The sequence below is a fragment of the Sander lucioperca genome, chromosome 13 (assembly GCF_008315115.2).
Source record: "Sander lucioperca isolate FBNREF2018 chromosome 13, SLUC_FBN_1.2, whole genome shotgun sequence".
Lineage (NCBI taxonomy): Eukaryota > Metazoa > Chordata > Actinopteri > Perciformes > Percidae > Sander > Sander lucioperca.
In genome coordinates, this window is record NC_050185.1 from 36,904,304 (window position 1) to 36,926,053 (window position 21,750).

Here is a 21,750-nt window from a genome sequence, read left to right on the forward strand (position 1 = left end):
ATCAGGACTTTTAGCGTGTATAGAGCCAGCATATTTCCACCAGGCTCCATGTAAATAATCAGTACTTTCAGTGTGTATAGAGCCAGCATATTTCCACCAGACTCCATGTAAATAATCACTACTTTTAGCGTTTATAGAGCCAGCATATTTCCACATGTAAATGGATGAATTAAGGGTTTATTTCAACCAAACCAGAGTGGTGATTGTTGGAACAGTGGAAAGATGAACCAAGACGGCTTTTGATGGTTTGATTTAGTTTCTGTCCACTTTGAATGAAGTGTGTTTTACGGTGATAAAAGTCCTGATTATTTACATGGAGTCTGGTGGGTTTGGTGATGGTGATTTCGGGGCTGTTTCATCTTAAACTAAAAGGATCTTACTCTTTAACTAAAAGGTTTATCTCTGTAGGGATCCTTTCATAATGTTGTCAGACACTTAGAATAATAATCTGAGTCTGTCAGCAGCAACAGCAGAACTTTTAGTGACTCTAACTGCTGCTGAACATTAGTCCTGTAGGGTTACATTACAGCTTGGTTCTGGTTTAATACTGGACCAGTTTCAGAGATGTGATATATTGTGCATCCCTTATATATTTCACTTGTATGTTGCTGTTCAAACTTTTTTTTGTTTTCCGTTTAAAATGACAAAAACAAACATCCAACAGGTATGTTCACTGCCCCGGTGAGAGGAGTGTACCACTTTGAGTGGTCGGTCGCTGCAAAGGGAGACAACAGCCATGGTTCAGGGGCTTGGTTGGTCAAGAACACACAGAATGTTTTCATGGCATACGAGTATGAGGCGTACGGTTTTATGAGTTCTTCTAAAGCCGTTGCGCTGTTGCTGGAGGTGGGAGACGTCGTGTTTGTGCGTCTGGTTGCTGAGGGTAGCAATGTGGCGTATGATGATAAAAGTCACCACACCACCTTCAGTGGTCATCTGCTGTTCCCCATGTAAGACAGAAACAGCAGCTCTGTGATAGTCACACAGGTTGTTGTTGTCTTAAACAAGTCTTCATAGTACTTCATTGATTTAAACTGATTTCATCTGCATCCAAATAATAATAAGTAATAATTGTAGACAGGAATCTTTTCCTTCAAATTTTAAACTGGTTAATGTTTCTGATTCTCTCGTTTCTTTCATCTTAATCAAATAAACATATATCATTGCAATTATACCTGTGAGCATTTCTTTAATCTGTTTGTTTCAACTTTAACTTATTGAAAGTAGATCAATGTAATCATGTTTGTGTTCAGATGAAATAGTGTTATAAGTCTTTGTTTTGTTGGTGGGTTATTTCCAGTATAAAGTACTTGAAAGTAATACTTAAAGTAAAAGTATGTTACCAGAAACAGACTTTGGTAGAAGTTAAAGTCTCCTTTAAGAGCATTACTTGAGTAAAAGTCTTAAAGTGTCTGATATTTACTGAACTTAGGTATCAAAAGTCATTTATGATATTAAATGAACTTCATTATTAGAAGTAAAAGTAAAAGAAAAACTTTAACTTTATCGTGGCTTCCTCATAGTGAAGTATAATATTCAGAGTTTCCATACTTTCTTAAACATCAAACTCAAAGTCTGACATCAATAAAGAGAAAAACAGAAACAGAATTTACATTTTTTGTTGACTCCAACGTAGGAAAACATTTCTTGTAAGTAACGAGTAACGAAGACGCTTTAGGGGAAATGTATCGGAGTAAAAGTTACAGTTTCAAGAAGTATGACTAACAAAGTAGAGTACATATATGTGAATATTGTAGTTAAGTAGAGTTCCAAAGTGTTTGTACTTTGTACTCCAACACTGGTAGTTTCCTGTATATCTGAGTCTGTGTACAGGTTTGATCCTTTAGCTCACATTCATCTCATCTTCACTGAAATCACACTGACCACAAACTCACTTTAAGACTAGTAGTAGAAATGGTCTTATTAAATATGCTAAGGTAAGGCTATAAGGTTTTTACAGACACACACACTTGAGAGAAACTTTTCTCTCTTTTTGTGATCCAAGTTATTAATATTCTAAAGAAACCAGACAGTTTGTTGAGACCAGTTGGAGAGTAGAAGATAAAAACCAACCAACCAAACAGGAAGAATATTCTAATATATGAAAGATGCTGACAACATCCCATAATATCCAGAATGAAATGAAGGAGCTTTATCGCCCTCTGCTGATCAAAATCTTAAACTCAACAGGATTAATAAATGTTACATATTCAACTCTGATTGGGATTAATCAATGGGATTACAGTTTTTGCGTCCACCCTTTTCTTCAGAATTTGGCTCATGATGTCTAAACTCTACACACAGGCCAATCAGACATCTTGGAGATTAATAACTCACATCTATGTTCAATTCAATTTTATTTTATTTATAGTATCAAATCATAACAAGAGTTATCTCAAGACACTTTACAGATAGAGTAGGTCTAGACCACACTCTATAAAGCCCCAACAATTCCAATAGTTCCCCCAAGAGCAAGCATTAGCAGTGGCTATTGCGACAGTGGCGAGGAAAAACTCCCTTTTAGGAAGAAACCTCGGCAGACCCAGACTCTTGGTGGGCGGTGTCTGACGGTTGGGGTTATGACGGTACGGGATGTAGCGTGGCACAGCAGAGCATGGGTGGACGCTGTGGACGCAGCAGGACGTAGCCGGGCATTGCAGGGAATCGCAGAGCGTAGCAGGGTGTAGCAGGTCCATAGCCACAGCTGCATCCAAGACCCAGGTCTTGGTGTCACCCTAATCCGAGGCGATGTTCTGGGCGAAGAAGAAACATAAGGACTCCGGGGAGTAAACTCCCCAGAGCTAGGTGAGTAACAAGCACTTCTGAGACAGGATGTGCATAAAAGGAAACAAAAGAAAAGAGCGTTTCATAAGAAGGAACTTCCTCGGCAGTCTAGAATTATAACAGCATAACTAGGAGAGGCACTATATTATTGATGATACGATAGGTAAATCTGATGACTGTAAAGAGAAGCAGAGAAAAGCAGGGGTGCTGTGTCTGCAGCTATACACCCTGCCCCGCCGGTCTAGGCGTTCACTGCAACTCCTCACTCCCTAACTATAAGCTTTATCAAAGAGGAGAGTTTTCAGTTTAGTCTTAAATGTAGCGACGGTGTCTGCCCCCCAAACCCAGATTGGGAGCTGGTTCCACAGAAGAGGAGCCTGATAGCTGAAGGCTCTGGCTCCCATTCTACTTTTAGAGACTCTAGGAACCACAAGTAACTCTGCATTCTGGGAGCGTAGGGCTCTAGTGGGACAATAAGGTACTAAGAGGTCCTCAAGATATGAAGGAGCTTGACCATTTAGAGCTTTTTAGGTCAGAAGAAGGATTTTAAATTCAATCCTGGATTTTACAGGAAGCCAATGCAGAGAAGCTAATACAGGAGAAATATGATCTCTTTTCTTAGTTCTTGTCAGAACACGTGCTGCAGCATTCTGGATCAGCTGGAGGGTCTTGAGGGACTTATTTGAGCATCCTGATAATAAGGAATTACAGTAGTCCAGCCTGGAAGTAACGAATGCATGGACTAGATTTTCAGCATCATTTTGAGACAGGATGTTCTTAATTTTAGCAATGTTACGAAGGTGAAAAAGGCTGTTCTAGAGGTTAGTTTTAGATGGGCGTTAAAGGATAGATCCTGATCAAAAATAACTCCTAGATTTCTGACAGTAGTACTGGATGCCTATGTCAACATGAAAACACTGCTATCAAAACTTAACACTCCTTTCTAAAAATGAAATTCTACAACAAAACCAGCGTTCCACACAAGCACCATCTGAATTCCTCTTTCATATCACCAGCATCACACTGATGGCTTTATAGAAAACACTGCAGTCTTTGTGGTAATACTTCTATTATTGTCATTTTCTCAGACTCAGTCTTCTGGAAAACTCTAAAGTAGAATTTCTGCAGTAATCAAACAAGAGTTTTTACAAGAAACAAACATTCTTACAGAAATACAGAAAATAGAATCACAAATCATCACATTTAGCAACAAAACTACAGTAAAAAAAACTAAACAATTACTGGATGAATTGCTATTGGGAAAAAAAAAAAACATTTACATACACACACACACACACACACACACACACACACACACACATACATACACACACTCATATCACACTGACATCAGGAAGATCACACACACGGAGGTTTAGGAAAGTTGTTAAAAGTATTGAAAAAAAGTCATGGCGATTGGAAAAAACTGTAAAAAACAACACTGTACTCTCTCTCACACACACACACACTCTCTCACACACACACACACACACACACACACACTCTCTCTCACACACACACACACACACACACACTCTCTCTCTCACACACACACAGACACACACACACACACACACACACACACACACACACACAGCAGAAGTGTGGAAGTCAAGGCTGTAGGTAAAATGTTACTATTAATTGTATTCTATGAAGGTAAATATGGTGCAAAAAGGGAGAGCTTGTTATACAATGTGAGAACTTGCAGAACAAAAAATCTGAACTTGTATGTTAAAATTTGCACTTGTAAAAATTTTATTTGCACTTCTGAATTTGAAGTCATACAAAGAAAAAAAACATGAGAGCTTGTAAAAAAAATCTGAACTTGTAAGTTGAAATTTGCACTTGTAGAAAATGTTCACACACCTGTATTCTGAATGTGAAGTTACAGAAAAAATATTCACAAATGTGTAGATTGATATTTACATGAACACAATGACAGCTGCAAACTTATAATGCAACATTTACTCGTATACTTTTTTTTTTTTTTACTCTGGTTCATTTTCCATCATAACCACAACTCAGTGATTACAACCTCTGGAATCTGTCACTGCAACTTCACATATGAGCTCTCTCGCATCACAAAGTGGCCAATCTGCACCTCGACTTTCACAACACTCTTGACGATACATTTGGTGCAAAACTAATTAGTACCTGTGGACTTAGGCTGTGGAGCTCTGAGCTAACAGAACGGGAAAAGCAGGGTTTGTCCTTCATGCCACCCTTCATTCAGGGTTAGGGTTAGATGGGTGAAAAGAAAAAAAGTATTTCATTAAACTTTGTATATTTTTGTGTGTAGATTTCTTCTAAATTTACCAGACGTTGGAAGTGTTTGGCCACCATGATTTTATTTAGTAAAAATGAAATGTCTCTCTGTAAATCTCTCAGCAGCAGAAGCAGCCGGCAGCAAAAAAAAATGATCAGAGAACAATACCTTGAAGTTGTTGTTTCAGCTTGTCCACTTCAGTCTTCAGCTGTGCTGCTTGTTCTGCAAAATCAGAGACAAAACTTTGTCAACTTCTTTTCACTGCAGCTTGAGTTTCTTTGGACATTGTCTCATTCATTGGGCCTGGCGAAGTAGAAGTAGAAAGTGGCATGAAAAGAAAACACCCAAGTACCTCAATATTTGGACTTACATACAGTACTGGAGTAAATGTACTTAGTTACATTACACCCCTGTTTATGCCTCACAGTGGAACAATTTAGAAATGATCAGAGAAAAATACATTGCTGTTGTTTCTTCAGTTGGTCCACATCAGTCTTCAGCTGTGCTGCTTGTTCTGCAAAATCAGAGACAGTTTCTTTAGACATTGCTCTAGAGCTGCAAAGATTAATGGATTAGTCATTATTAAATTAACCTCAAACCATTTTGATAATCTATTAATCACAAAATGTGTGTCTGTCTTTGTGTTATGATTCCTCTGTCATGTTTCTACATTTATCTTAAGTACAGTAGAGAGGCTGTGTACTTTCTGAGGTTTACCGTCTCTCCTCTGCATCTTCCTGTCCACACGTCTGTCTGCATTCAGTTATATATCAGCGTGGAAGAAGTACTCAGATCCTTTACTTTAGTGAAATACCACACTGTATAAATACTCTGTTACAGTAAAAGTCCTGCAGTGTAAATGTTACTTCAGTAAAAGTATGTAAGTATCATCAGGAAAATGTAGTTCAAGTATTAAAACATTTTAGAACGTGTAAAGTATCCAAACAGTTCTGTGTTTAATGGTCGAATCATTTCAGCGTGACTTGTAGGCCGTTATATTGTTGGCTAGTTTACTTTAGAATAAAACTAGGGCTGTCAAATGATTAATTTTTTCTTTATCGCGATTAATCGCTGAATTTCTATAGTTAATCGAGACTAATCGCATGTTTTATCACGTGATTAAAATTCTATTATTTTGCATTTCAGAACTGTTTTTAAGTACATATTAACAATGGAAAGCAATTCTTACCAGTGGATCTTGATTGGGAATCAAATGAATGCAAAAAAAACGTTACTTTATGATGTTGACTTTAATATTTGTAATTGTTTATTTATTTATTTACTGTAAACAAAAGAAAATGTGTGAATCTAGTCACACATCTGTCAGTCACTGAATCTAGAGTCAATATAGTGTTTAGTAACTCCTAAATAATGTTGATTCCTCACTGACGTCCAGTGATCACCGGTTAATGAGACAGAGTTTGCAGCACCTTGCAGCAGTTCCAGTTTGGCTGCTTTCTCCGTGTGGTACAGGCTGTGTATGTGTGAAACTACTGTCCCCCTCGACAGCAACGAGACAGGTCAGAACATGCCAACCATAGTACGTCTTTAAGACCCAAGTCTTCTCTGATGCTGACAGGTCTGCAGTTAGTTGCCACCCATTTCGCAAGAGCTGTAGTAATTTTTGGGGATTTGGTTTCATCCACAGGTCGGCTACTAGTAGCACTCTCCAGTCATGTTAACTCTACTATGCTTAGCTCGTAGGTGGAAGCTCAAGCTTCGGTGATATTTTAATTCGGCTTTACACAATGTGCATATGGCTTTCGACTTCTGAGTTGACTTCGGAGTTTTGGAAAATAAAAAGCACCATTCAGAATTGTGTTGCTGCTGTCTTTCTCCATCCTGTTGCAGCCTGCAGCAGCAGGATGTGTTACGAGGAAGTATGGCAGCTTGATGATAAGTAAAGGTGCGGCAAAGGGTCAAAATAGTAGCCTGTTAGGCACGACGCAAAGCCAAGTGAAGTTTAAAATAAATTAATAAATGGCGGCATGTGATTAAAAAAAATTAACGCGTTATGCTCGGCCCTTAATCGTTAATGCTGACAGCCCTAAATAACACATCAGATTTTATAAACTACATGTGTTTTGTGTGCATAAATCTTAATGTTTAAAGGAACTAGTGACTAAAGTAACTAGTAACTAAAGCTGTCAGATGAATGTAGAGGAGTAACTAAAGTAACTAGTAACTAAAGCTGTAACAGATGAATGTATTGAAGTAAAAAGTCCAATATTTCTCTCTGAAATGTAGCGCAGTAGAAGTAGAAAGTGGCATGAAAAGAAAAGACTCAAGTAAAGTACAAGTACATCAACATTTGGACTGAAGTACAGTTATGGAGTAAATGTACTTAGTTACATTCCATCACTGTTTAGAAATGATCAGAGCACGATACCTTTAGAGTCTTGCTTCAGCTTGTCCACCTCCATCTTCAGCTGTGCTGCTTGTTCTGCAAAAACAGAGAAAAAACTGTGTGAACTTCATTTTACTGCACCTTCAGTTTCTTTGGACATTGCTCTAGAGCTGCAAAGATTACTGGATTAGTTAGGAACTATTAAATTAATCTCCAACTATTTTAGAAACACTGATCCACATTTTTCACCAATTTCTGACATTTTAGAGATCAAACAACTAATCCATCCATCCAGAAAATAATCCACAAATTATTCCACCATGAAAATAATCGGTAGGTGTAGCCCTGCTTTGCGTTGAGTCTGCAACCTCATGTCCGCCTTCAGTTGAACCAACGAGGTGGTCATCTCTCTCAGCGCAGCGTAGATGTCTTGCGGAAAAGTCTGCTGACAATCAGAACTTTCATTAGTGGAAACGGAGCCGAGTAGCAGTACAAGCGTACAAGTCACAGAGATCTTCATTCTCACACTGGCAGCTTACTTTTAACTGTGTACTAACTGTGCCGTCTGTAAACCTGTGTGAGCTTTATGTAGAAGCTTACAGCAACAACAAAAGGGGTGTGTGCCCAAATCAATAGAATTTCACATGATGTGTATTGTGAAATGTCAGAATGAGGAACAAAGATGGGACCACTGATCCATGACACTTCTTCTCCGTACCACAGAACATTTTCCAGAGAAGTTAAACACATTGATGTTCTATGATTACATTGTTAAAGGGTACTTCTGTATTTTTTTAAACTTGGCTTTATTTCCCCATGTTTTTGTGTGTAAGTGACTGATGGGAACAACAAACTTTAAATCTGGTCCAGTATTAAGTGAGACCGCTGCAAGAAGATATTCTTTTTAAACCAAAGCATAGTTGTGTAGATTTTGCCTTAAAGGGGACAGAGCCTTTGCAGTCAGGTCAGCTAACCTGTTCTCATTCCCAACTCTACAATATTAATGCTTGGATGGTGGCTCTCAGCGTAGAACACTGACGCACAAAACACCCTGTAGCGTCTGTACGTGACAAGCGGGCAAAGCAGTACTGTAGGATGACGTAGTATGAAAAGAGACAACGGTAGAGAGTAGTATGAAGAGAGACAACAGTAGAGAGTAGTATGTATAGAGACAACAGTAGAGAGTAGTATGTAGAGAGACAACAGTAGAGAGTAGTATGTAGAGAGACAACAGTAGAGAGTAGTATGAAGAGAGACAACAGTAGAGAGTAGTATGTAGAGAGACAATATTAGAGAGTAGTATGTAGAGAGACAACAGTAGAGTAGTATGTAGGGAGACAACAGTAGAGAGTAGTATGTAGAGAGACAACAGTAGAGAGTAGTATGTAGAGAGACAACAGTAGAGAGCAGTATGTAGAGAGACAACAGTAGAGAGTAGTATGTAGAGAGACAACAGTAGAGAGTAGTATGTAGAGAGACAACAGTAGAGAGTAGTATGAAGAGAGACAACAGTAGAGAGTAGTATGAAGAGAGACAACAGTAGAGTAGTATGTAGGGAGACAACAGTAGAGAGTAGTATGTAGAGAGACAACAGTAGAGAGTAGTATGTAGAGAGACAACAGTAGAGAGTAGTATGAAGAGAGACAACAGTAGAGAGTAGTATGAAGAGAGACAACAGTAGAGAGTAGTATGAAGAGAGACAACAGTAGAGAGTAGTATGAAGAGAGACAATGATGATGACCAAGATGGCGCCGCAGAATGGCGACACGGTATGTTATTTTACTATTTATTTAAATTTATTTTATCGTTATTAATACATACTGGCCCTCATTTATCATTCTTGCGTAGAAACGGGCGTATATGTTGGCGTAAGATTATGCTTACACTCCTCTCACCGCCTGATTTATGAAGCTGTGCGTACCTTTGAAATCCAGGTGTACGCAATACCTGCCCTTGATAAATGCCGCGGCTGAAAACGATCGTCATTAGAATAACACGCCCCTATATATTCAAGTCTCCGCTTCCCCCACGCCCTCATATTACGCCATGGACACACGAAAGACGGCAAAGAAGAGAAACTTCTCCGACGTGGAGATCGAGACCATCACCAGGGAAGTGGAAAGAAACAAAATTGTTTTATTTGGGAGTTTAAAGAGTGGGATTAAAGGCGCCCACAAAAACAAAATATGGACCCAAATTACGAGTTCTGTTAATAGTGTGGGAGTTGAGAAGCGCACTCCAGCAGAGGTAAGAATGTTTTATTGCTTAATATAGACCAATAGTGATTAAGTTAAGCATGAGTTTTCTTGTTTATTGTAGGTGAAAAAAAAGTGGTCAGATATAAAGATCGCCACAAAGAGGCGCGTCTCGGCACTGAAGAGGAGCCAGAGTCAGACTGGGGGAGGCCCACCGGATCCAAGCCTCCAGCTGACACCGAATGAGGCGCGGGTGGCAGCCCTCATCGGAAGGGCGTCTTTAGAAGGTATCACCGGTGGGGGAGATACCGACGACATTCATGGTAAGTAAACTTAAATTTGATAGACCAATAAAAAAAACTCACACATAAGTCCATAGTTAACTCATTTTATTTAAATTTTGCTCTATTGTTTTGCAGATGATGGCACTGCAGGCCCCAGCGCCATCGAGGCATCTCCCCCTCAGCCCATCCAGGAGCCTGAGCCTATCCTTGCGCCCCACCCAGAGCCTGAGCAGGTGCAAGCCGAGGCCCGTCCACCACGGCCAAGGGTCCTGACGGATGAGGTCCTGGAAAGACAGACAGAAATTTGTAGACTACTGGTCGAAATTAACCATTCATTAGTGTCAATAAATACGACATTAAAGCAAATAAATGAAAACTTAAAAAAATAAAACAATGAAAACGAAGTCTGTTATTTTAACTTACCCTTAAAACCGCCTAACAAGGTCCCGTCTGAGCTGAACAGCTCCTAAAGCCGGTGGTGCTGCCCACTGCTCCACTGGCACTTCTGGGTCTGGGGCCAGCGCGTCAAATGGCACACGGTTTATCTCAGCCATGTTGTGATGTGGAGTACCATTCATTCACATTAATAATTGCATGACAATTTGTAATCTTCTTATTATGATTTTTATTATTAATGACGCTTATTGTTATTTAGAAGATGAATGTCGTTATTATTTGTATTATTTAAAAGAAGAAGGTCATTTTTATTATTTTGTCAGTCTGAATTATTTTTTGGTCATTGAAAGCCTTTCATTACTGAACCCAGTCCGTGCGCACCTGCCGGGCCTAACCCTGAAACGTCAGGTAAAGCGCACAGGCTCGCAACTGAAGGAATACATATGCCTACAAATCAAATGCTTTGGTAAAGTCACACAAATTAAACATTGAAGTCCATGTTGCACAAAAATAAACACTGAAGTTTATAATTACTATGTTGTTGGTTTTTCACAGTGGGTCATAAATCATATCTTTTAGTTTGTCAGTGCGTTTTGTGGTGTTAGAAATTGTTTTTCTGCGCGATTCCGCACTAACTCAAAACGGGCGTACGTGTACACCACCTCCTGAGCTGGCGTAGGATTTGAGCGTGCCGTACGCCAACGTCCATATTGATAAATCTCAACGTCACCGTGGTTTTGGGTGTACACCAGGTGTACGCTGGAAATTTGGTGTGCGCACTTTTGATAAATGAGGGCCACTGTGTGTATATGTTTATACTTATATTGTTTAAATTCTTTTTATCCTTCTTATATTTGAATGTGTGACATGCTCCAACAACACCATGACAAATTCCTTGTATGTGCAACATACTTGGCATTAAAGCCCTTTCTGATTCTGATTCTGACAACAGTAGAGAGTAGTATGTAGAGAGACAACATTAGAGAGTAGTATGTAGAGAGACAACAGTAGAGAGTAGTATGTAGAGAGACAACAGTAGAAAGTAGTATGTAGAGAGACAACAGTAGAAAGTAGTATGTAGAGAGACAACAGTAGAGAGTAGTATGTAGAGAGACAACAGTAGAGAGTAGTATGTAGAGAGACAACAGTAGAGAGTACAACAGTAGAGAGTACTATGTAGAGAGACAACAGTAGAAAGTAGTATGTAGAGAGACAACAGTAGAGAGTAGTATGAAGAGAGACAACGGTAGAGTAGTATGTAGAGAGACAACAGTAGAGAGTACAACAGTAGAGAGTACTATGTAGAGAGACAACAGTAGAGAGTACAACAGTAGAGAGTACTATGTAGAGAGACAACAGTAGAGAGTAGTATGTAGAGAGACAACAGTAGAGAGTAGTATGTAGAGAGACAACAGTAGAGAGTAGTATGTAGAGAGACAACAGTAGAGAGTAGTATCAAAGCCCGTCTACGGAAAGCCGTTCCACTCCCTATTAAGCCCCATTGTACCTACTTTGGTTGCAGTTCCACCAGAGTTCCACTGGGGGTGATCACGGTCCAGTGCAAAATGAATGGGACCCTATGGAGCTAGACAGCTAAATTTGTCTCTTTTGCCTGATTGTCGATGAGAAATCTCAGATTTGATTGTAGTTTTTGCAAGTTCAACATGGATTATAGGTCGAAAGTTGAATGAACGAGTACTTATGCCCTTTCGATTTGTTACAGGTTGAGTCGTTGTTGCCCATAACACGCTAGCATTCTGCTAATGAATGCTGATTGGTCAGTGAAGGACTGATTACGATCGGAGATCCCGCTTGACGGCATCCGAAGCAGAACCAGAATGTCAGAGTGAATATTTCGGCGTGGTCTTTAAAACATTAGCAAACCTCTTTCTAGCACGTGTATTAACAGGGAGAGTCTAACCTGTCAGCTGTGTTGTCGATGCCTCGAGAGAACAAAGGAAGCGACTCAGAGCTCGCCGTAAAGCAGAATCTCTGGCCATATATGTGTATGACGTCATTGACATTTTAAAAGGCTTTTTAGAACAAAAAAGCCACTTTAAAAAATCTAACACCCAGCAGTGTGTAATTTCTTAGCCTCCCCTTTCAAATGCAACATTCAAATTACTAGACAAAAAATTATATCCTGAGAAAAGTGGATTTTGAGGGGTACAGCTCCATAGAGTCCCATTCATTCTGCACTGGCCTGTGAGCGCCCCCTATATGGAACTCTGGTGGAACTGCAACCAGTTCAGAAGCCGTATATATTAGAAATTCTTTGGTAGTATGTAGAGAGACAACAGTAGAGAATAGTATGTAGAGAGACAACAGTAGAGAGTAGTATGTAGAGAGACAACGGTAGAGAGTAGTATGTAGAGAGACAACAGTAGAGAGTAGTATGTAGAGAGACAACAGTGGAGAGTAGTATGTAGAGAGACAACAGTAGAGAGTAGTATGTAGAGAGACAACAGTAGAGAGTAGTATGTAGAGAGACAATAGTAGAAAGTAGTGACATCAATAGAATTTCACATGATGTGTATTGTGAAATGTCAGAATGAGGAACAAAGATGGGACCACTGATCCATGACACTTCTTTCCCGTACCACAGAAAAACAACAGATGTGAAGAATCAGCAGAGAGAATGGGGAGACACTAAACTAGTGTTATGTCCAACGTTATGTTTGCTGCAAACATTTTTGTTACCAAGTCAAATATTCAAATGTCAGTTTTAGCTAACTATATGAAAGCTGTAGTATTTTGTTTGAAAGTGTCTCAGTTTGCTAATAACGTTACATAACTAACATTAGCTTACTAACGGTTAACTTGCCTGAAACGCCAACAAATGCCTGTAGCTAGCTAAAAACATGAGGTTTAAGCATGATTATTTTAGCACCCTTTGTCTACCAGAGAGGACAAGTTAGCTGTTAGTAAGCTAACGTTAGTTATGTATTAGCAAATCACCCATATAAAAATAATCACTACTTTAGCGTGTATAGAGCCAGCATATTTCCACCAGACTCCATGTAAATAATCAGGACTTTTAGCGTGTATAGAGCCAGCATATTTCCACATGTAAATGGGTGAATTAAGGGTTTATTTCAACCAAACCAGATTGGTGATTGTTGGAACAGTGGAAAGATGAACCAAGACGGCTTTTGATAGTTTGATTTAGTTTCTGTCCACTTTGAATGAAGTGTGTTTTGCCATGATTAAAGTACTGATTATTTACATGTAGTCTGGTGTAGTTTGGTGATGGTGATTTCAGGGTTGTTTCATGTTAAACTAAAAGGATCTTACTCTTTAACTAAAAGGTCTATCTCTGTAGGGATCCATACCATAATGTTGTCACACACTTAGAATAATATTCTAGGATTTATGGGCTTTTTCAAATGTTTTGCAAAAAATAAATACATTAATTTTACAAATACTGTGTTTACACGTTTTTCAGTAGCCTACACACAAAATATAATTATCATAGAAACTTGTTTTATAAAGATAAATATCGGCATCGCTAAATATTGGTATTCTGCCCAAATGTTCACATCGGTGCATCCCTAAAATGTATTGTTAGAATATCAGAGCTACCTGTGGTTGAGTTGTAGGCATTTCCGATGTTGGTGACAACGTGTTTGTAGATCAGGGTAGTGGCCGTGGGAAAGGGTCCGGTAGTTACTGGGGTACCTCCAGCCACCAGAGAGGCTGAGAATGCAACACGTTGGACTGAGAGAGAGAGAGAGAGAGAGCGAGAGAGAGAGAGAGAGAGAGAGAGAGAGAGAGAGAGAGAGAGAGAGAGAGAGAGAACATGTGTTTGGAGAAAACCTCCCCTACCTTACTAAATAGTTTCTCCAGCAACAAGAACAATGGTGGGAGACACACACACTCAGAATAACAATGAAACACAGTTTCTTTTTCATCACAATGAGGACATTTGCTGCAACGTTATGTTTGCTGCAAACATTTTTGTTACCAAGTCAAATACTTAAATGTCAGTTAGCTAACTATATGAAAGCTGTAGTATTTTGTTTGAAAGTGTCTCAGTTTGCTAATAACGTTACATAGCTAACATTAGCTTAGTAAAAGTTAACTTGCCTGAAACGCCAACAAAGTGCCTGTAGCTAGCTAAAAACATGAGGTTTAAGGTTGATTATTTTAGCACCCTTTGTCTGAAGGAAGAGGACAAGTTAGCTGTTAGTAAGCTAACGTTAGTTATGTATTAGCAAGCTAAGGCACTTGCAAACATAGTAGGCTACTATAGCTTTCTGATGTATCCACTACAACACACGCTGCATACTGTGTACAAAATGCAGCTTTAGCTTAACTTACAGACTTGTCACTTGTTTACTGTACTAGACATCTTAATGACAGCCAGGCTCCACCCTCAACCTTTATCCATCCTGTCATCAAGAGCCAGGCAGCTTTTTAGACTCAGTGAGACATTATCTTACTATCTTACTTAGCACTCAGCTCAGTGGCAGTATTATGGGCTGGTATGTACATGTGTTAATGGGGAGTGCAAGGAGTGGTGGGCTGGTCTGGGGCTCTAAGGTCCATGATTTTTGCAATAAATTAAAACCGCAAAAACGTATCCAATCGGCACCCATGAATGGTGAAATAATCAAACTGGGACAAATGCATATTGTCCCAGCCCTAGAGTTCATATGTGAAAACAGGTTACCATTCATTGTTTCTTTATACTGCTATGATGTTGAATTAGATTATCTGCTTTCAATAAGTTAAAGTTGAAACAAGAACAATAAAGAAACACTCACAGATATAACTGCAATGATATTTGTTTATTCTTTAACTGAAATGACAACAAGAGAGAATCAGAAACATTAATCACTTTAATCACAAAAAACAGATACCTGTCGACAATTATTACTTAATATCTGGATGCAGATGAAATCAGAGCAAATCTATGAAGTGCTATGAAGACTATCACAGAGCTGATGTTTCTGTCTTACATGGTGAACAGCAGAAACCCACTGAAGGTGGTATGGTGATGTTGATCGTCATATGCCAAACCGTTACCCACCAGACGCACAAACACAATGTCTCCCACGTTCAGCAACAGCGTAACGGCTTCAGAGGCACTCATAAAACCGTGCTTCTGATACACAAATGCCATGAAAACATGCTGTGAGTTCTTGACCAACCAAGCCCCTGAACCGCGGCTGCCGTCTGCAAATGCACCGACCGTCCACTCAAAGTTGTACACTCCTCTCCTCGGGGCAGTGAACACACCTGTTGGACATTTGTTTTTGTCATTTTACAAATAGAAATTGAAAAAAAATGTTTCAACCGCAACATCAACATACAAGTGAAATTTATTAGAGATGCACAATATATCAACAATCACATCTGTGAAACTGGTCCAGTATTAAACCAGAACCAAGCTGTAATGTAACCCTACAGGACTAATGTTCAGCAGCAGTTAGAGTCACTAAAGGTTCTGTTTTTGCCGCAGAGAGATAGACCTTTTTGTTAAAGACTAAGATCCTTCTTGTTTAACAGGCAACAGCCCCAAAATCACTGTCACAAAACCCACCACACTCCATGTAAATAATCAGGACTTTTAGCGTGTATAGAGCCAGCATATCTCCACATGTAAATGGGTGAATTAAGGATTTATTTCAACCAAACCAGAGTGGTGATTGTTGGAACAGTGGAAAGATGAACCAAGACGTCTTTTGATAGTTTTATTTAGTTTCTGTCCACTTTCAATGAAGTGTGTTTTGCCATGATAAAAGTACTGATTCTTTACATGGAGTCTGGTGTAGTTTGGTGATGGTGATTTCAGGGTTGTTTCATGTTAAACTAAAAGGATCTTACTCTTTAACTAAAAGGTCTATCTCTGTAGGGATCCATCCCATAATGTTGTCACACACTTAGAATAATATTGTACGATTTATGGGCTTTTTCAACTGTTTTGCAAAAAATAAATACATTAATTTTACAAATACTGTGTTTACACGTTTTTCAGTAGCCTACACACAAAATATAATTACCATAGAAACTTGTTTTATAAAGATAAATATCGGCATCGCTAAATATTGGTATTCTGCCAAAATGTTCATATCAGTGCATCCCTAAAATGTATAGTTAGAATATCAGAGCTACCTGTGTTTGAGTTGTAGGCATTTCCGATGTTGGTGACAACGTGTTTGTAGATCAGGGTAGTGGCCGTGGGAAAGGGTCCGGTAGTTACTGGGGTACCTCCAGCCACCAGAGAGGCTGAGAATGCAACACGTTGGACTGAGAGAGAGAGAGAGAAAGAGAGAGAGAGAGAGAGAGAGAACATTTGTTTGGAGAAAACCTTACTAAATAGTTTCTCCAGCAACAAGAACAATGGTGGCAGACACACACACTCAGAATAACAATGAAACACAGTTTCTTTTTCATCACAATGAGGACATTTGTTGCAACGTTATGTTTGCTGAAAACATTTTTGTTACCAAGTCAAATACTCAAATGTCAGTTTTAGCTAACTATATGAAAGCTGTAGTATTTTGTTTGAAAGTGTCTCAGTTTGCTAATAACGTTACATAACTAACATTATCTTAGTAACGGTTAACTTGCCTGAAACGCCAACAAAGTGCCTGTAGCTAGCTAAAAACATGAGGTTTAAGGTTGATTATTTTAGCACCCTTTGTCTGAAGGAAGAGGACAAGTTAGCTGTTAGTAACTGATGACATTTGTTGCTAACACCAGGACTAATGACAGACAGAAACGTGTTGACTGCCACTATCCCGTGTAACACTTAGTTAAAAGTGGTTTGTATAAACTCCTCCATGCAGGTTGGACATCACCCACCAAACCCAGATATCCTCGCCACGGTGTGTCAACCCGTTTATGAAGTTTACAGTTATTTAAACACAGTACCATCATTTTATAAATGGCATTCCCTTTTGCCTCTTTCATGTCTAAAGTGCAGTGTTTTACATCCAAAAAACAACCAACATAGTTATCAAGACTAGGGCGGACAAAAAAATCCAACTTTTCCTAAACGGGTAAATCACTATTTTATACCACTAACAAGGCTCAAAATAGCAAAACTGTCTGTACACTTACAAAGTTCTCAATGTTAAAGTTTGCATGTAGGGACCCTCATTATGCTACCGTTTAAGTGTGGTGCTATTTTGAGCCTTGTTAGTGGTTGAAAATAGTGATTTACCCCATGCCCCGAAAGTACATGAGTATTCATGTGTTTGCTAGTAATCTTGGGCGTGATGAAAAAAATGAATTTGGTTTTTCCAAGTGAATTCTCTCCATCCGTGTGACTGTGTAGTTGTCTGGTGTACTTTCCACATCTGATACCACATCTTGTCCGGGATGTCTTCACTCAGTTCTTTTTCCCATTTAGCTTTGACATATAATGTTGAATCATGTTTAGCTTCCATCAAACAAGTATACAGAATCAACACTGCTCTGGGAATAACATCCTTGTAAGATTGTACAATCACCTTAACCATGGGATGTATCTCATCAGTGTTTTTCTTAACCCTTTTTGTATAGTAATCCCTCATTTGTAGGAACCTAAATAAATCCTGATTCTTTAGGCCAACTGTATTTTTTAGTTCTTGAAAGTGTCTCATTTCACCCTTATGAATAACTGTGCATATGGCTGTTACGCCCATCCTAGTCAGCTGTTCAAATGTGGTGTTAGTTCTTCCTGGTGTGAATTCATTATCAAAAGCTATCCATTTTAATAGTCCAAGTTCCCTTCCCACTTTCAGCTGTTTGATAATGGAATACCACGTTTCCAGGGTGAATTTTGTTATTGAGTCTAATTCTTTCCCATCTTTAATATGGGCAGGGATTTCTCTTTGCCCTATAAGTGGTTGAATCAGGGGCCCAGACGCAGGTATTTCGATTTCTTTCCATCAAGCTACATATTCATCATTGCACCAGTATAAGTGGACGTAATTGTGCCGCATGGAAGTATTCCCTTAGGTTTGGAAGTGCCAGTAGAAATGGGTCTTTTAAAATTATCATTACATCATCTGCAAACAGACTGATTGTATGCTCTTGGTTATTGGTATCTATTCCTTTGATTGTATGATCTTGTCTGATCATTTGGGCTAATGGTTCTATATAAAGAGCAAATAAGGTAGGGCTGAGACAGCAGTCCTGTCTGGTTCCTCTCTCCAAAGTAAAGTTGTCTGGTAGTGAGCCGTTAACTTTAATTCTAGCTAATCTTTGTAGATAGATTTTGATACATTTATTTTAATTGTTTTCCTAATTAAAGCCAAATTTCTCCAAGGTTAGATATAAAAAATCCCAATTGACCCTATCGAATGCCTTTTCCGCTTCTAGGCTGATCAGTGCTGCTGGTATTTTATTTTTTGTATTCTATGTATAATGTGTAATATTGTTCTAATATTGACGTCGACCTGAGACAAAGCCAGTTTGATCTTCTTCTATCAAATCTGTTACTATAGTTTGGAGCCTGTTTGAAATTATAGTGGTGTAAAGTTTGTAATCTACATTGAGGATTGATATTAGTCTATCATTGTGGCAGTACTCTTTATCCTTTAGTGGTTTGGGGATTACTGAAATTATTGCATCCGCTCATTGGGGGGGGGGGGGCATTCACTTCAATCACGGTCCAATTAAAGGCCCTGAGTAATAGTGGTGACAGTTCTTTTTCAACCTTTTTGTACCACTGTGATAGCCTGGGTAAACCCTGACGAACTTCCAGCAAATTTGAGATTTGCTCTGCAAGTCAGTCTGGCCAAGAGCCCATTCAAGCCCATTTCCAATGTCCCCAAAATCAAGACACCAATCACAACCGCTGAGGTGGGCTTTACACCAATCACAACCGTTGAGGCGGGCTTTACGCGACGACAATAGTGCAGCGACGGCGAGTGGCTTTTTGTTTACATTCAACATGACGGCTCCCGAAGCGCAGCGTCACTCGGATCGTTGGTCTGATTGGTTGAAGGACTATCCAATGCGCCCTCGAGGCGTTTGAGCGGCGTCCGTTGGTGACGCCCCTTTGGAAATGAACTGTCAATGAACCTTTCCCTGCTATGCCCTGTTAAGCCCTCCTACGCTCTGCGGTGTCTTGCTACGTCCTTCTACGTCCTGCTATGCCCTGCTACACCCTGCTATGCTCTGAGGTGTTCTGCTACATCCTGCTATGCTCTGCTACATCCTGCTATGCTCTGCTGTGCCCTGCTACATACTGTAAAGCCCTGCAGTGCCCTGCTATGCCATGAACTACTACAACTACTATTTCTAGTCACTGTTCCATTATCTTTATTGTGACTGTTATTGCCACCATTCATCACACCCCCAACCAGCACCGTCAGACACCGCCTACCAAGAGTCTGGGTCTGTCTGAGGTTTCTCCCTAAAAGGGAGTTTTCCTCACCACTGTAGCACTGAATGCTTGCTCTTGGGGGAACTACTAGAATTGTTGGGTCTTTGTAAATTATAGAGTGTGGTCTAGACCTACTCTATCTGTAAAGTGTCTCGAGATAACTCTTGTTATGATTTGATACTATAAATAAAATTGAATTGAATTGAATTGAATTTTGCACTTTACCTATAGAAGGCAGATCCAGGGAGTCTAGAAATATTTTGGTATCTTTGATATATTGTTGTTTGTGAGTAGAGTTCTTGGTAGCAATCTCTAAATATTTATATATTTCGTTTGATCAGTCTTAGGATCATGTAGTTTACTGACTGCAATTCCTGCCTGTTGTTTTCGTAATATTCTCGCCAGTAGCTTGGTAGCTTTGGGGCCTAATAGTAATTTTGTTTTGAATACCTTGCCTTTATCTCTATTTCCTGTTAGAGTAATTTATTTATTTGGTTTCTCACCTCTTTCATTTGTTGTTGTGTCTTTATGTCATTATTTATTTATGTTTTTGTTCCAGTTGCTTTAGGTCAGCTAAGAGAGTCTTATATTGAGTTTCTTTTTTCTTTTTTAAGGTCACTTGTAATTGCGATAAATTTTCCTCGTACAACAGCTTTGAGTGCATCCCATAGTATTGCTGGGTCTGTCTCACCGTTGTCGTTTTCCTCCAAGTATCTCTGTATTTCAGTTTTGATTTGTTCAACAACCAGTTTGCTATTTAAAATCCCCATGTTTCTTATTTCTCTTATATCTAGTTGTGTCCAAATCATAGTTCATTATCACATTGAGGTCTCCTCCACATATACATATACCTTCAATTTCCACTGCAATCAAATCAAATAGGGACTTAATGAAATGTTTATCACTTTTGGGTGGCGCATATAAAGTATGTTCACCAAAGTTAATGGCAATTGGTCAATTGTCTCTTTTACAATAATATATCGTCCCTCTTTATCTTTCATCTCTTTTTGTCGAATTTGATCGCATTAGAAATTAGTATTGCTACTCCTCTTTTACGGGCATTAGTATGGGAGCTATAAAGGGTGTTTTTAAATCCAAATCTTTTCAACTTCTCATGTTCTGTTTGTGAAAGATGAGTTTCTTGTGAAAAGTTAATCTGAGTTTTTTCCATTTTTATTTTGGTTATAATTTTAGCTCTTTTGACTGGGTTTCCCAAGCCATTGACATTTAGTGACATAAGTTTAATACCATCTTGTTTGGTATTCATAGAATGTTTTTGGTCTGTCAGGCTAACAGTGCAATAACCATAGGCACTTAACCACACTTTAAACAACAAAAAATCATCCTAACTTAAAGCGTAACTCTCGCCAAAATGCAACCTAGGGTCTTTTTGTGAATGTACCCGAATCAAACTTTCGTTTAAAAGCATATTTAGGACGGAAGCGCCACTTTTAAGATTTACCGTATTTTCGTTTTTCGGTCAAATGGACTTTTGAATGGGAGAGCTAGGGGCACTTTGATGCTAGCCTCAAAATATCTATTTTTAAAACACTAAGAAGGCTCGACACAAAATGAGACTTTGCTCCAAGTATCACCAGGGGCTCTACACCTTAACGAAAGCATTGACAACATTGTTTTTGTACCCAGAGTTTACTAAAAAAGGTTTTCAACAACTCACCGTAGCTCTTGTTTCCAGCCACACCCATTTTATCAGTCAAAAACAATTGATTTCCGAATACAACATAACAGGGAGGAGAGTAAAGATGGAAAGCTCCTAAAGCTTAGTTCCATATAAATGCACAGATTATTTCTTGTTTTGTCATTATTGAAAAACAATATTCACCTCGTAGTTGAAAAAGGAGCCTCATATGGAGTCCGTTCATTCGATTCGGATATCGACTCGTTTTGACTGCCGAGGTGGTAGCGGCCGGAAACAACAAGAGCTACGGTGAGTTGTTGAAAACCTTTCTTTTAGTAAACTCTGGGTACACAAACAATGTTGTCAATGCTTTTAAACGAAAGTTTGACTCCGTTACATTCACAAAAAGACCCTAGGTTGCATTTTGGCGAGAGTTACCCTCCTTACACTCCTTTTGTTTTGAGGGGAAATGCCTTCCGCAAAAGAAGGGCCCCCAGCTAGTAGTAAGAGGTAACCC

General features: G+C 39.1%; 2 protein-coding genes across 4 annotated transcripts in view; one reads left to right on the forward strand and one right to left on the reverse strand.

Annotated features, from left to right (window-relative positions):
* Positions 1-1,056, forward strand: part of LOC116067607 (complement C1q-like protein 4) — a 211,283-nt gene extending 210,227 nt beyond the window's left edge. For all 3 annotated transcript variants that reach the window (XM_036008783.1, XM_036008782.1, XM_036008781.1), the window contains exon 4: positions 665-1,056. In XM_036008783.1, the coding sequence (XP_035864676.1) occupies positions 665-954 (290 nt within the window). In that variant the 3' untranslated portion in view covers positions 955-1,056. The remainder of the gene's footprint in view (positions 1-664) is intronic.
* LOC116036424 (bromodomain-containing protein DDB_G0280777-like) overlaps positions 1-21,750 on the reverse strand; it is a 1,700,590-nt gene that overhangs the window by 1,639,921 nt on the left and 38,919 nt on the right. The window contains exon 5 of the mRNA XM_036008807.1: positions 5,219-5,272. Coding sequence (XP_035864700.1) covers positions 5,219-5,272 — 54 coding nt within the window. The remainder of the gene's footprint in view (positions 1-5,218; positions 5,273-21,750) is intronic.